At 43.0% G+C, this 12,887-nt stretch overlaps 1 protein-coding gene across 1 annotated transcript in view; it reads right to left on the bottom strand.

The window, feature by feature from the left end:
* Positions 1-12,887, bottom strand: part of EEFSEC (eukaryotic elongation factor, selenocysteine-tRNA specific) — a 117,182-nt gene that overhangs the window by 54,236 nt on the left and 50,059 nt on the right. Inside the window, exon 5 of the mRNA XM_069736308.1 lies at positions 4,822-5,454. Coding sequence (XP_069592409.1) covers positions 4,822-5,454 — 633 coding nt within the window. The remainder of the gene's footprint in view (positions 1-4,821; positions 5,455-12,887) is intronic.

Raw genomic sequence — 12,887 nt, 5'->3', positions numbered from 1 at the left:
AGAAAGTGGTGAAGGTGAGAAACCCAAATAATAAGATAATTGTGGCACATTCCGGCTCCGCCGATGACTGCCGCAGCCCAAACAATGTCAGGAGCGTCTCACACCGCCATAGAGCGCAGCACAGAGCGGGCGGCGACCGCTGCACCCGAAGGGACGATCCGCAACGGCTGCAAACGCCAGAGGGGCCGCGGACGGAACCTACAGGCGGCGGATTGTGCGGAAAGTGGTTGCTGCCGGGCTCTGATCTCCCTGCAGATGTCGTGCAGTCGGCGAGAGAAATAAAAAAACAACATGGAAACTACACAAGTGGCTAGCTGCTGTAAATTAGGCTAGCTGCTGTTGATGGATCCGGTTAAAGCTGTAAATTAGGATAGCTGCTGTTGATGGATTCGGTTAAAGCTGTATAAATTAGTCTAGCTGCTGTTGATGGATCCGGTTAAAGCTGTAAATTAGGCTAGCTGCTGTTGATGGATCCGGTTAAAGCTGTAAAATTAGGCTAGCTGCTGTTGATGGATCCGGTTAAAGCTGTAAATTAGGCTAGCTGCTGTTGATGGATCCGGTTAAAGCTGTAAATTAGGCTAGATGCTGTTGATGGATCCGGTTAAAGCTGTAATTAGGCTAGCTGCTGTTGATGGATTCCATTAAAGCTGTAAATTAGGCTAGCTGCTGTTGATGGATCCGGTTAAAGCTGTAAATTAGGCTAGCTGCTGTTGATGGATCCGGTTAAAGCTGTAAATTAGGCTAGCTGCTGTTGATGGATTCCATTAAAGCTGTAAATTAGGCTAGCTGCTGTTGATGGATCCGGTTAAAGCTGTAAATTAGGCTAGCTGCCGTTGATGGATCCGGTTAAAGCTGTAAATTAGGCTAGCTGCTGTTGATGGATCCAGTTAAAGCTGTAATTAGGCTAGCTGCTGTTGATGGATTCCATTAAAGCTGTAAATTAGGCTAGCTGCTGTTGATGGATCCGGTTAAAGCTGTAAATTAGGCTAGCTGCTGTTGATGGATCCGGTTAAAGCTGTAAATTAAGCTAGCTGCTGTTGATGAGTTCAGTTAAATTTATAATTAGGCTAGTTGCTATTGATGTAGCCGGTTAAAGCTGTAAATTAGGCTAGCTGCTGTTAATGAATCCGGTTAAGCTGTAAATTAGGCTAGCTGCCCTTGATGGATCCAGCTAAATTTGTAATTAGGCTAGCTGCTGTAGATGATTTGGCTTAAGCTGTATATTCAGCTAGCTGCTGTTGATGAATTCAGCTACATCTCTTAATTAGGCTAGCTGCTGTAGCTAAAGCTGTAAATGAAGCTAGCTGCTGTTGATGGATCTGGATAAAGCTGTAAATTAGGTTAGCTGCCGTTTAGTGATCCAGGCAACTAAGGCTACCCGCTCTTAATGGATCCAGTTAAATCTTGCACGCACACTAGCTGTTGATGGATACAGTTAAAGCTACAGTAATCACCGAGTCTAGCTGCCGCTGATGGATCCAGCTAAATCTGTCAATCTGCCTAGCTCCTGTTGACATGTCCAAGTTACATCTGTCAATTAAGCCAGGTGGATCCAAGTAAATGTCAATTATGTTACCTGCTGTTGATGGATCTGGTTAAATCAACCTCAGCATTTTGAGATCACAGAGGTGAGAGTGCTGAACAGTAATGTGATCTCTCATTATTATGTAACACGTCCGATTAAAAACTGACGCTAAAATGCTTCCAAAATGAAAAAAAAGAAGCGGGTGTGCTAATATGGAACACAGCTCCTGTGCAGAACTGTGTGTCTCCATGGTAACAGACTATAGCTACTAGCTGTGTAGTCTGATCCTGCAATGATGCATTACTCTTGCTGCTTATCCTACGAATTAATTCTAATCTTGATACAAACCCTATGAGAAGCCTTTTTTCTCTTTAAAGGGGTTGTCCAATAATAGAAAAAAGCAATTGTTTTTCTTTGCAAAAGCAGCGACTGTATTTACAGGTTGTGTCTGGTTTGCACTGCAGCTTTCACGGAAGCGCAGGGGGTTAAGCTGCAATACCGTACATGACCTGTAGGCATTGGGGGCGCTGTTTAAGGAGGGAACAAGCGAGAGATTTCTATTTCTGCACAACCTCTTTAATATTCAGTGTGATATGAAGCAAAAAGGGGTGACGACAACTTTGGTCGGTTTATGGCTCAGACCTGTGGTCGTCACACAGTCCATTTTGCCCGAACTACTTGATGTGGACAATGTAGCGCCGTCAGGCCCCGGGTCACAGACCGCTCCTCCCGTCCTGACTGTACGGCACACCGTCCCCTCCTTCCTCACAAACGTCCGCACATTTATTGCATATTTTCTCCCCGATTATTTATTTATTTTTTTACTGGATTCTATTTTCTTATTTTCTGGCCAAAATAAACTAAAAGACGAGAAACAAATAAAGAAAAAAAAAAAAAAGTCCGTCAGAAAGAGAAAGACAAGTTTTATGAGCGTAGAAGCTTGTAAACCTCTGTGTGTCCTCTCCTGTCTGCCGGCTGTGGACACCGTTAATGGGCACAGATTCTCGTAACTCGGCTGTACCGCCAAACCCCACACACACGTACTCATATATACACAGGCAGGGCCAAACGTGTGGGCACCCTGGAAATTGGTCCAGAAAATGAAGTTTTTCTCCCAGAATATTCTGTTATTCACAGATTTATTACCCTTGTGTGTATTGTAACAACACACACAAAAAAAAAAAAAACAGAAAAAAAAGAGAAAAATTGGACATAATTTCACACAAAACCCCAAAAATGGGACAGACAAAATTGTTGGCACCCTCAACTTAATATTTGGTCACCCCCTATGGAATAAATAACTGCAATCAATCACTTCCTATAACCATCACAAGCTTCTTACACCTCTCAGCTGGGATCTTGGATGACTCTTCCTCAGATCTTACAATCGCTGTTGGAGGAGAGAAGACGAAATATGAGAGATCTCTCCACAGGTGATCAATGGGATTTAGATCCGGACTCATTGCTGCCACTTCAGAACTCTCCAGCGCTTTGTTTCCATCCATTTCTGGGGGCTTCTTGTAGTATGTTTGGAGTCATTGTCCTGCTGGAAGACCCATGATCTAGGACCCAAACTCAGCTTTCTGACACTGGGCACTACATTGCCACTCAAATTGGTAATCTAGAAGCACAGCATCCCCAAAACATATTTGAACCTCCACCATATTTGACTGTAGGTACTGTGTTCTTTTCTTTGTAGGCCTCATTCCGCTTTCGGTAAACAGTAGAATGATGTGCTTCACCAAAAAGCTCTATCTTGGTCTCATCTGACCACAAAATGATTTCCCAGAAGGGTTTTGGCTTTATCGCGTACATTTTGGTAAACTGCAGTCTGGCTTTTTTATGTCTCTGTGTTAGCAGTGGGGTCCTCCTGGGTCTCCTGCCATAACGTTTAATTTAATTCAAATGTGAACAGATAGTTTGCGCTGACACTGAAGAAAAAAAGAAGAAAAAAAAGCCTGCAGGGCAGCTTGAATTTCTTTGGACCTTGATTTGGTCTTATCCACCACCCGGACTATCCTGCGGTGAAAACTTTAATCAATTTTTCTCTGCTGCCCTCGTCCAGGGAGATTAGCTACAGTGCCATAGATTGTAAACTTCTTGATTATGTTGCGCACCGTGGACAAAGGAACATCAAGATCTCTGGAGATGGACTTGTCACCTTCAGATTGTGGTGGATATTGTTCAACAATTTTGGTTCTCAAGTCCTCAGACAGTTCTCTTCTCCTCTCTCGGTTCTCCATGCTTAGTGTGGCACACATTATGCCAGTCAACTTCTCCCCTTTTTATCTGGTTTCAGATGTGATTTTCCTATTGCCCGCACCTGTTACCTGCCACGGGTGAGTGTGAACGAGCATCACATGTTTGGAACAAAGTTTTTACCCACAATTTTTTTGTGTGAAATTATGTCCAATTTGCTTTTTTTTCCTCTGTTTTTTGTGTGTTTTTTGTAGTAATGTAATACTTGTGCTCTATAATACGGTCATGTAGAGTTGAGAATAAAAGATTGTCAGGACACCGGGCCAGAATCCCGCAAACGTCCTGGCTAAGACTCATTGCGACCTTGACTGCCAGGCTATTGGTGGCACCCACCTCGGTAGATATGCCTGATCCACACCCCTGAATATACACAGGCCCTGTCCTCCATATATATGCCATATAATGAACACTAGATCACTACTCAGTAACACGGTTTCCGCCATCGGGACTCGGTGCTATTCTCTGTTGGGACTTTGCGGAGTCTTTTTGCTCTTATGGCGACTGCCAATAAAATATCACCTTTCACCCGGGCACTGAGAGATTTCATTGGCGCAGAATATCCTGCATCAAATAAAATATTCTGTGCACGGTACAGAAAGCAAACATCTCTCAAGGCAAAGTTAAACGTATTAGTAAAAAATCATGCTACTGCCATCTGCAACCACTTAAAGGGATACTAAATTTGGATGAACGGACAAAAAGATGGCACTTATCTAGGTGTCAAATTTAAAATGATACCCGGTCTTATGACAATCTGATGTTCCAGCACTGAGAAACCAAGCTTTAAAGCCACTTACAAATAAACCTGGAAGTGCACTGGGGGCGTGGCAATGCACTGTGACTACTGACACGCCCCCACTGCACAGGCGGATTTGTGTGTGGCTTTAAAGCTCGATTTCTCAGCACTGGTTCATCCGATTACTACAAGTCAGGTATCGTTTTTATTGTTGTACTAGGAGCTGTACAGCCGTACTGATAGTTTTATTAGTAAAATCATCCTCACGGATCCCAATGAAGACATTTTGCCATCATCTTACCCTCTCCACTTGTCCTTCCTTGCGTTTCATCTTGAAGACCTTCAGCTTCGGAAGGAACGTCTCAGAGTAGTTCTTCTCTTCGGCCACTTCGAGCAGGACTCCGTGAAATGCTAATCTGCAGGTGTTGGAGTGGATGTCAGTGTCCAGCTTGGATCCAATGACCAGGCACAACCTGGGGCACGTGACCGGCTTCTCAAACTCCAGCAAGGCCCACTGCTGCTTGGGCAGGAGCTCGTCACCCCGGGGACCATCTGCTTTGTCCACTTCCGAGTCCTTAGTGACATAGCTGTCCTGATATAGATACTCCTTCCCAAAATCGAAATGGTCTGTAGGCCCTTCTTGGTCGAGGTGAGGAGGAGGAACGCTGAAGAACATGACCTTCCCCATTACGGTTTCATGACCCAACGTTATATGGAACTTGGCTTTGGTGTGAAGAGACCCTTTAAAGTAAGGGATCTTCTTGACGGATATTACGGCCGCGTGGATCGTCTGCAGCGAGTCCGGGGTGCAGACCAGTCCTCGTTCTAATAGTTTGGGGTCAAACTGGGTCACACAGATTCCCAACCGATCGCCCTGCATGGCGGTGGGGACGGGCCGGTGAAACATCTGCATGCTCTTTACCTTCTTGGACACCTAGAAGAAAGTTGAAGAAAAAGAGTCAAAACGGATGACAGTCCTAAATGTCCGGCCAATTCCAATACTTAGTTGACAAAATTAAAACATTTAAGGCCCCACAATCCTAATAAATGCCCACTTTTTTGTTATAGTTAAATCCCACCTGCTTTGGTTTACGGGACTGCCCCAACATTGAAGTGGGCAAACTGCTGCTCTTTATGAATAGGCTCCACTTGTGGCACAGAGAGTGGACATCCACCCCCATAAAACATAGAAAGGTCACTGCCTCATTCTTCAGCTTAGTCGGGGGTCTCACCATCCATCGTTACCGGCCATGAAATCAATTAATTATTTCATAATATATAAAATTTCCTGCCACCACTCCCAAAGCGTCAAATTGTAAAACTGTGGTTATCTGCAGCCACCACTAGAGGGAGCACACTGACCATAACAGTCTTCACAGAGCTCCCTCTAGTGGTGAGCCAACATGTCAGCAATGCAGCTCTATGATATATTATCAGATTAAGCTAAAAATAAAATGTCCATAATTGCACCAATTATAATTGGTGCAATTATGGACATTTTATTTTTAATTATTAACATTTATTTTATTAAATTAATAATTATCATAAAGGGAAAGAGTCTGGTTTGTAGGAGTTCTAGCCTATAAAACCCCCGGTTGGCTGCGATGCGGTGACAGTACACAAGCTGCAGGTTCTCGGTGTAGTCCTCCAACAACTTGGCAATGTCACCCGACTATGAAATGTGGCAGCCAGTGTGTCTGGGAGCCTCCGTCACTACGAAGACAACGCTATGAATGATTTAGTAAGCCATTTATCAGCTGGTGGGGGTGGGGTATACAGAAAAGGCAGGACGACTGTCCGGGGTGCGGCTATAATCACAGGACAGGAGATCAACCAGGACCAAAGGGCTGGAATGTCTGGAAACCCACGGAAGGGCCGCAAAACGCTCCGACCATCGAGACGGAGCCCAGATCAATCTGTGGCTGGTAAATATACGCCGTGCCCCCCGGGGGAAGGGGTCCGGAGGAGCCACAATCAATACCAGACCGTGTTAAGTGTTCTCCGCCGCAGGAGCCGCGCTCGTCTGAGACATTACAGAAGCGATCCATTTACAATACCCCAAATATCATGTAGGGGCGCGAGACAAAACCGGGAGCAATTGAGCTACTGACATCTATGGGTGTAATTTGCACTTTTTTTTTCACACGTTTAACATTTATTATTCATTTGTGACTTTTTCTTGTTTTTTTTTCCATCTGTGCTTTCTGCACCAGTTTACATTTTGTGTAGTCTGAACGTGGCGGGTGCGCCCAATGGATTTACGAAATGGGGCAAAGAAAGCGGATCATTTTATTTATTTATTTTTAAGCACAATCACTCTATATTTAACATTTAAAAAAAATAGATTATAACACAGAAATTAAAAATATATATATTGACCATTAGAGGCTTATACGAAAAAAAAACACCGACTTTGCATATTGGATTTTTTCCACCAGGATTAGCCAATAAAATGTAGCAGAACCGATGTGGTCCAACACGCTTTTTCTTTATTACTACTTGCATGCATAATAGTACCATATAGTGCAAATGTTGTACCCCCATAAAATGAGATTACAAAGTAGCCAAACTGCCCCATGTGGAGCCTTTACACGATCACGATAATAGGGATGCAGCAAAAAAAAACAAAAAAAAAAAACACTCACCTGTGCACAAAGCAAAAAAAAAAAAAAACTGCAATACTAATATTGACCACCAGGTGGCGATATTACAGGAGCGCAGATTTATTTCACTACATATCGCAGCCTGCCCAGGAGTAGATCTGTATCTGCAGGCATGCAGAGCCAGCTCATTACCGTTAGGTCATTACTTTACATTTCCATAGAAGTTAATGGGAGCAGCGCAGCTTGCAATCGATTTACAGGAGCGCTGGGAGGCGCCGTGCAGCCGCAGCGTTGGGGGTCGCGTCAGGGTGTGAAGTTACATTCGGCATTTCAGAATTGTTTTCATAAATTGCAAGTTTCATACACAAATAAACGCTCGGCCTTCCTTCCCGTCCGCGCCAAGCTGCCATTTATTAGGACGGATTGTATGACGGATCGCCGCCGCTTCTCCATCCAAACCACAATTAATAATGTTAATTGCAAATGCCTCTTCGGCGTTAATGTAGCAGACTAACAGGACGGCCGCCCGCAACCGAATCTCTTATTCTCTGCAATTATTTCACAAGGGGGAAACAACATTAATTCCGCGGATCACCTTTCAAGGTCACGGAAAAATGAAAAAGTCAGCAAAAAGAAAGAAAGGAAGCCCGAACACAAGCTGGGACATTCCTGAGGAAATTCCACAAATGCAGAATAGTGGGACAGAAAAAAGGGGGACGGAATATTAACCGGATACACACGTCTCATCTGAGGCCGCCATTAACCTCTAACATGCCAGAGGCCTCTGAAAGAGAATGACCAAAGAGATGGACAACGACATCAGTAACTCCACAAATTACATTACTGATCCTCAGTTACCTCCTGTATTATACCCCAGAGCTGCACTCACTATTCTGCTGGTGCAGTCACTGTGTACATACATTACATTACTGATCCTGAGTTACCTCCTGTATTATACCCCAGAGCTGCACTCACTATTCTGCTGGTGCAGTCACTGTGTACATACATTACATTACTGATCCTGAGTTACCTCCTGTATTATACCCCAGAGCTGCACTCACTATTCTGCTGGTGCAGTCACTGTGTACATACATTACATTACTGATCCTGAGTTACATTATGTATTATACTCCAGAGCTGCACTCACTATTCTGCTGGTGCAGTCACTATGTACATACATTACATTACTGATCCTGAGTTACATTATGTATTATACTCCAGAGCTGCACTCACTATTCTGCTGGTGCAGTCACTGTGTACATACATTACATTACTGATCCTGAGTTACATCCTGTATTATACTCCAGAGCTGCACTCACTATTCTGCTGGTGCAGTCACTGTGTACATACATTACATTACTGATCCTGAGTTACATCCTGTATTATACCCCAGAGCTGCACTCACTATTCTGCTGGTGCAGTCACTGTGTACATACATTACTGATCCTGAGTTACATCCTGTATTATACCCCAGAGCTGCACTCACTTTTCTGCTGGTGCAGTCACTGTGTACATACATTACTGATCCTGAGTTACATCCTGTATTATACCCCAGAGCTGCACTCACTATTCTGCTGGTGCAGTCACTGTGTACATACATTACATTACTGATCCTGAGTTACCTCCTGTATTATACCCCAGAGCTGCACTCACTATTCTGCTGGTGCAGTCACTATGTACATACATTACATTACTGATCCTGAGTTACATTATGTATTATACTCCAGAGCTGCACTCACTATTCTGCTGCTGCAGTCACTGTGTACATACATTACATTACTGATCCTGAGTTACATCCTGTATTATACTCCAGAGCTGCACTCACTATTCTGCTGGTGCAGTCACTGTGTACATACATTACATTACTGATCCTGAGTTACATCCTTTATTATACCCCAGAGCTGCACTCACTATTCTGCTGGTGCAGTCACTGTGTACATACATTACATTACTGATCCTGAGTTACATCCTGTATTATGCTCCAGAGCTGCACTCACTATTCTGCTGGTGCAGTCACTGTGTACATACATTACATTACTGATCCTAAGTTACACCCTGTATTATACCCCAGAGCTGCACTCACTATTCTGCTGGTGCAGTCACTGTGTACATACATTACATTACTGATCCTGAGTTACATCCTGTATTATACCCCAGAGCTGCACTCACTATTCTGCTGGTGCAGTCACTGTGTACATACATTACTGATCCTGAGTTACATCCTGTATTATACCCCAGAGCTGCACTCACTTTTCTGCTGGTGCAGTCACTGTGTACATACATTACTGATCCTGAGTTACATCCTGTATTATACTCCAGAGCTGCACTCACTATTCTGCTGGTGCAGTCACTGTGTACATACATTACATTACTGATTCTGAGTTACATCCTGTATTATACCCCAGAGCTGCACTCACTTTTCTGCTGGTGCAGTCACTGTGTATATACATTACATTACTGATCCTGAGTTACATCCTGTATTATACCCCAGAGCTGCACTCACTATTCTGCTGGTGCAGTCACTGTGTACATACATTACTGATCCTGAGTTACATCCTGTATTATACCCCAGAGCTGCACTCACTATTCTGCTGGTGCAGTCACTGTGTACATACATTACATTACGGATTCTGAGTTACATACTGTATTATACCCCAGAGCTGCACTCACTTTTCTGCTGGTGCAGTCACTGTGTATATACATTACATTACTGATCCTGAGTTACATCCTGTATTATACCCCAGAGCTGCACTCACTTTTCTGCTGGTGCAGTCACTGTGTACATACATTACATTACTGATCCTGAGTTACATCCTGTATTATACTCCAGAGCTGCACTCACTATTCCGCTGGTGCAGGCACTGTGTACATACATTACATTACTAATCCTGAGTTACATCCTCTATTATACCCCAGAGCTGCACTCACTATTCTGCTGGTGCAATCACTGTGTACATACATTACTGATCCTGAGTTACCTCCTGTATTATACTCCAGAGCTGCACTCACTATTCTGCTGGTGCAGTCACTGTGTTCATTCATTACATTACTGATCCTGAGTTACCTCCTGTATTATACTCCAGAGCTGCACTCACTTTTCTGCTGGTGCAGTCACTGTGTACATACATTACATTACTGATCATGAGTTACATCCTGTATTATACTCCAGAGCTGCACTCACTATTCCGCTGGTGCAGGCACTGTGTACATACATTACATTACTAATCCTGAGTTACATCCTCTATTATACCCCAGAGCTGCACTCACTATTCTGCTGGTGCAATCACTGTGTACATACATTACTGATCCTGAGTTACCTCCTGTATTATACTCCAGAGCTGCACTCACTTTTCTGCTGGTGCAGTCACTGTGTACATATATTACTTTTATCGCCAAGCATGCGAGCAGCAGGGCCCTCATTCCTCCTGGTATCTGTTTTGAACTGTATTTCTGTTATGCTGTAATGTCTATTGTCTGTACAAGTCCCCTCTATAATTTGTAAAGCGCTGCGGAATATGTTGGCGCTATATAAATAAAAATTATTATTATTATATTCATTATACTTCAGGACTGCATTCATAATTCTGCAGAACTCTGGCGATTTGCATTCAGGCTTAGTATAAGTAAACTTCTTGTAAAGCTTATTGTTAGGATTGCTTCTAATGACAACAGGCAGAATTGAGAATGCAGCTCCGGACCAATATATAAGTAATTTAACGTGCAAACAAATGGTATTCTACACATTATGTTTATATACACACATATATATATACTGTACATACATTATGTATATATATATATATATATATATATATATATATATATATATACTAGCTGAAGAGCCCGGCGTTGCCTGGGCATAGTAAATATCTGTGGTTAGTTATAGCACCTCACTTCTCTTATTTTCCCATCACGCCTCTCATTTTCCCCCTCACATCTCTCATTTTCTCCCTTACACCTCTCATTTTCTCCCTCACTCCTCTCATTCCCCCCAACACTTGTCATTTCGACCTCACATCTGTCATTTTCCGATCACTACACTATTTTCCCTCACTCCTCTCATTTTGCACTCACACCTTTTCATTTTCACCTCACACCTCTCATTTTCACCTCAGTATATACATGTTTGTCATCTCCCTTATATATAGTATACACCTGTATGTCATCTCCTGTATATAGTATATACCTATATGTCATCTCCCCTGTATACAGTATATACCTGCTGTGTGTCATCTCCCCTGTATATAGTATATACCTGTATGTCATCTCCTTCTATATATAGTATATACCTGTATGTCATCTCCTCCTGTATATAGTATATACCTGTGGGTCATCTCCCCTGTATATAGTATATATCTGTGTGTTATCTCCTCCTGTATATAGTATATACCTATATGTCATCTTCTATATATAGCATATACCTGTATGTCATCTCCTCCTGTATATAGTATATACCTGTAGGTAATCTGCTCCTGTATATAGTATATACCTGTGTGTCATCTCCTCCTGTATTTAGTATAAACCTGTATGTCATCTCCTCCTGTATATAGTATATACCTGTATGTCATCTCCTCCTGTATATAGTATGTACCTGTATGTCATCTCCTCCTCTATATAGTATATACCTGTGTGCTATCTCTCCTGTATATAGTATATATCTGTGTGTCATCTCCCCTGTATATAGTATATACCTGTGTGATCTCCTGTATTAGACCTCGTTAACACGTTATTTGCTCAGTATTTTTACCTCAGTATTTGTAAGATAAATTGGCAGCCTGATAAATCCCCAGCCAACAGGAAGCCCTCCCCCTGGCAGTATATATTAGCTCACACATACACATAATAGACAGGTTATGTGACTGACAGCTGCTGTATTTCCTATATGGTACATTTGTTGCTCTTGTAGTTTGTCTGCTTATTAATCAGATTTTTATTTTTGAAGGATAATACCAGACTTGTGTGTGTTTTAGGGCGAGTTTCGTTTGTCAAGTTGTGTGTGTTGAGTTGCGTGTGGCGACATGCATGTAGTGACTTTTGTGAGATGAGTTTTGTGTGGCAACATGCGTGTAGCAACTTTTTGTGTGTCGAGTTGCATGTAACAGGTTAGTGTAGCAAGTTGTGTGCAGCAAGTTTTGCGCATGGCGAGTTTTGCGCGTGGTGAGTTTTATGTCTGGTGCCTTTTGAGTATGTGCAAGTTTTGTGTGAGGCAACTTTTGCATGTGTTGCAAATTTTGTGCATGTGGCAATTTTTCCGCGTGTGCAAGTTTTGCGTGTGGCGAGTTTTCCATGAGGTGAGTTTTGCACTTGTGGCGAGTTTTGCGTGAGCCTAGTTTTTGCATGTGGCGAGTTTTGCGCGTGGCGAGTTTTGAGCGGCGACTTTTGTGTTTCGACTTTTATGTGGCGAGGTTGGTGTATTTGTGGTGAAATGTGTGCTGAGGGTGGTATATGTGTTCAAGCACGTGGTAGTGTGTGGCGCATTTTGTGTGTGTGTTCATATCCCCATGTGTGGTGAGTATCTCATGTCGGGGCCCCACCTTAGCAACTGTACGGTATATACTCTTTTGCGCCATCGCTCTCATTCTTTAAGTCCCCCTTGTTCACATCTGGCAGCTGTCAATTTGCCTCCAACACTTTTCCTTTCACTTTTCCCCATTATGTAGATAGGGGAAAATTAGTTTGGTGAATTGGAAAGCGCGGAGTTAAAATTTCACCTCACAACATAGCCTATGACGCTCTCAGGGTCCAGACGTGTGACTGTGCAAAA

The sequence above is a fragment of the Ranitomeya imitator genome, chromosome 8 (assembly GCF_032444005.1).
Source record: "Ranitomeya imitator isolate aRanImi1 chromosome 8, aRanImi1.pri, whole genome shotgun sequence".
NCBI classification, from domain to species: Eukaryota; Metazoa; Chordata; class Amphibia; order Anura; family Dendrobatidae; genus Ranitomeya; species Ranitomeya imitator.
Note: the sequence above shows the minus strand (reverse complement) of the source record. Positions and strands in the feature narration are given on the sequence as shown.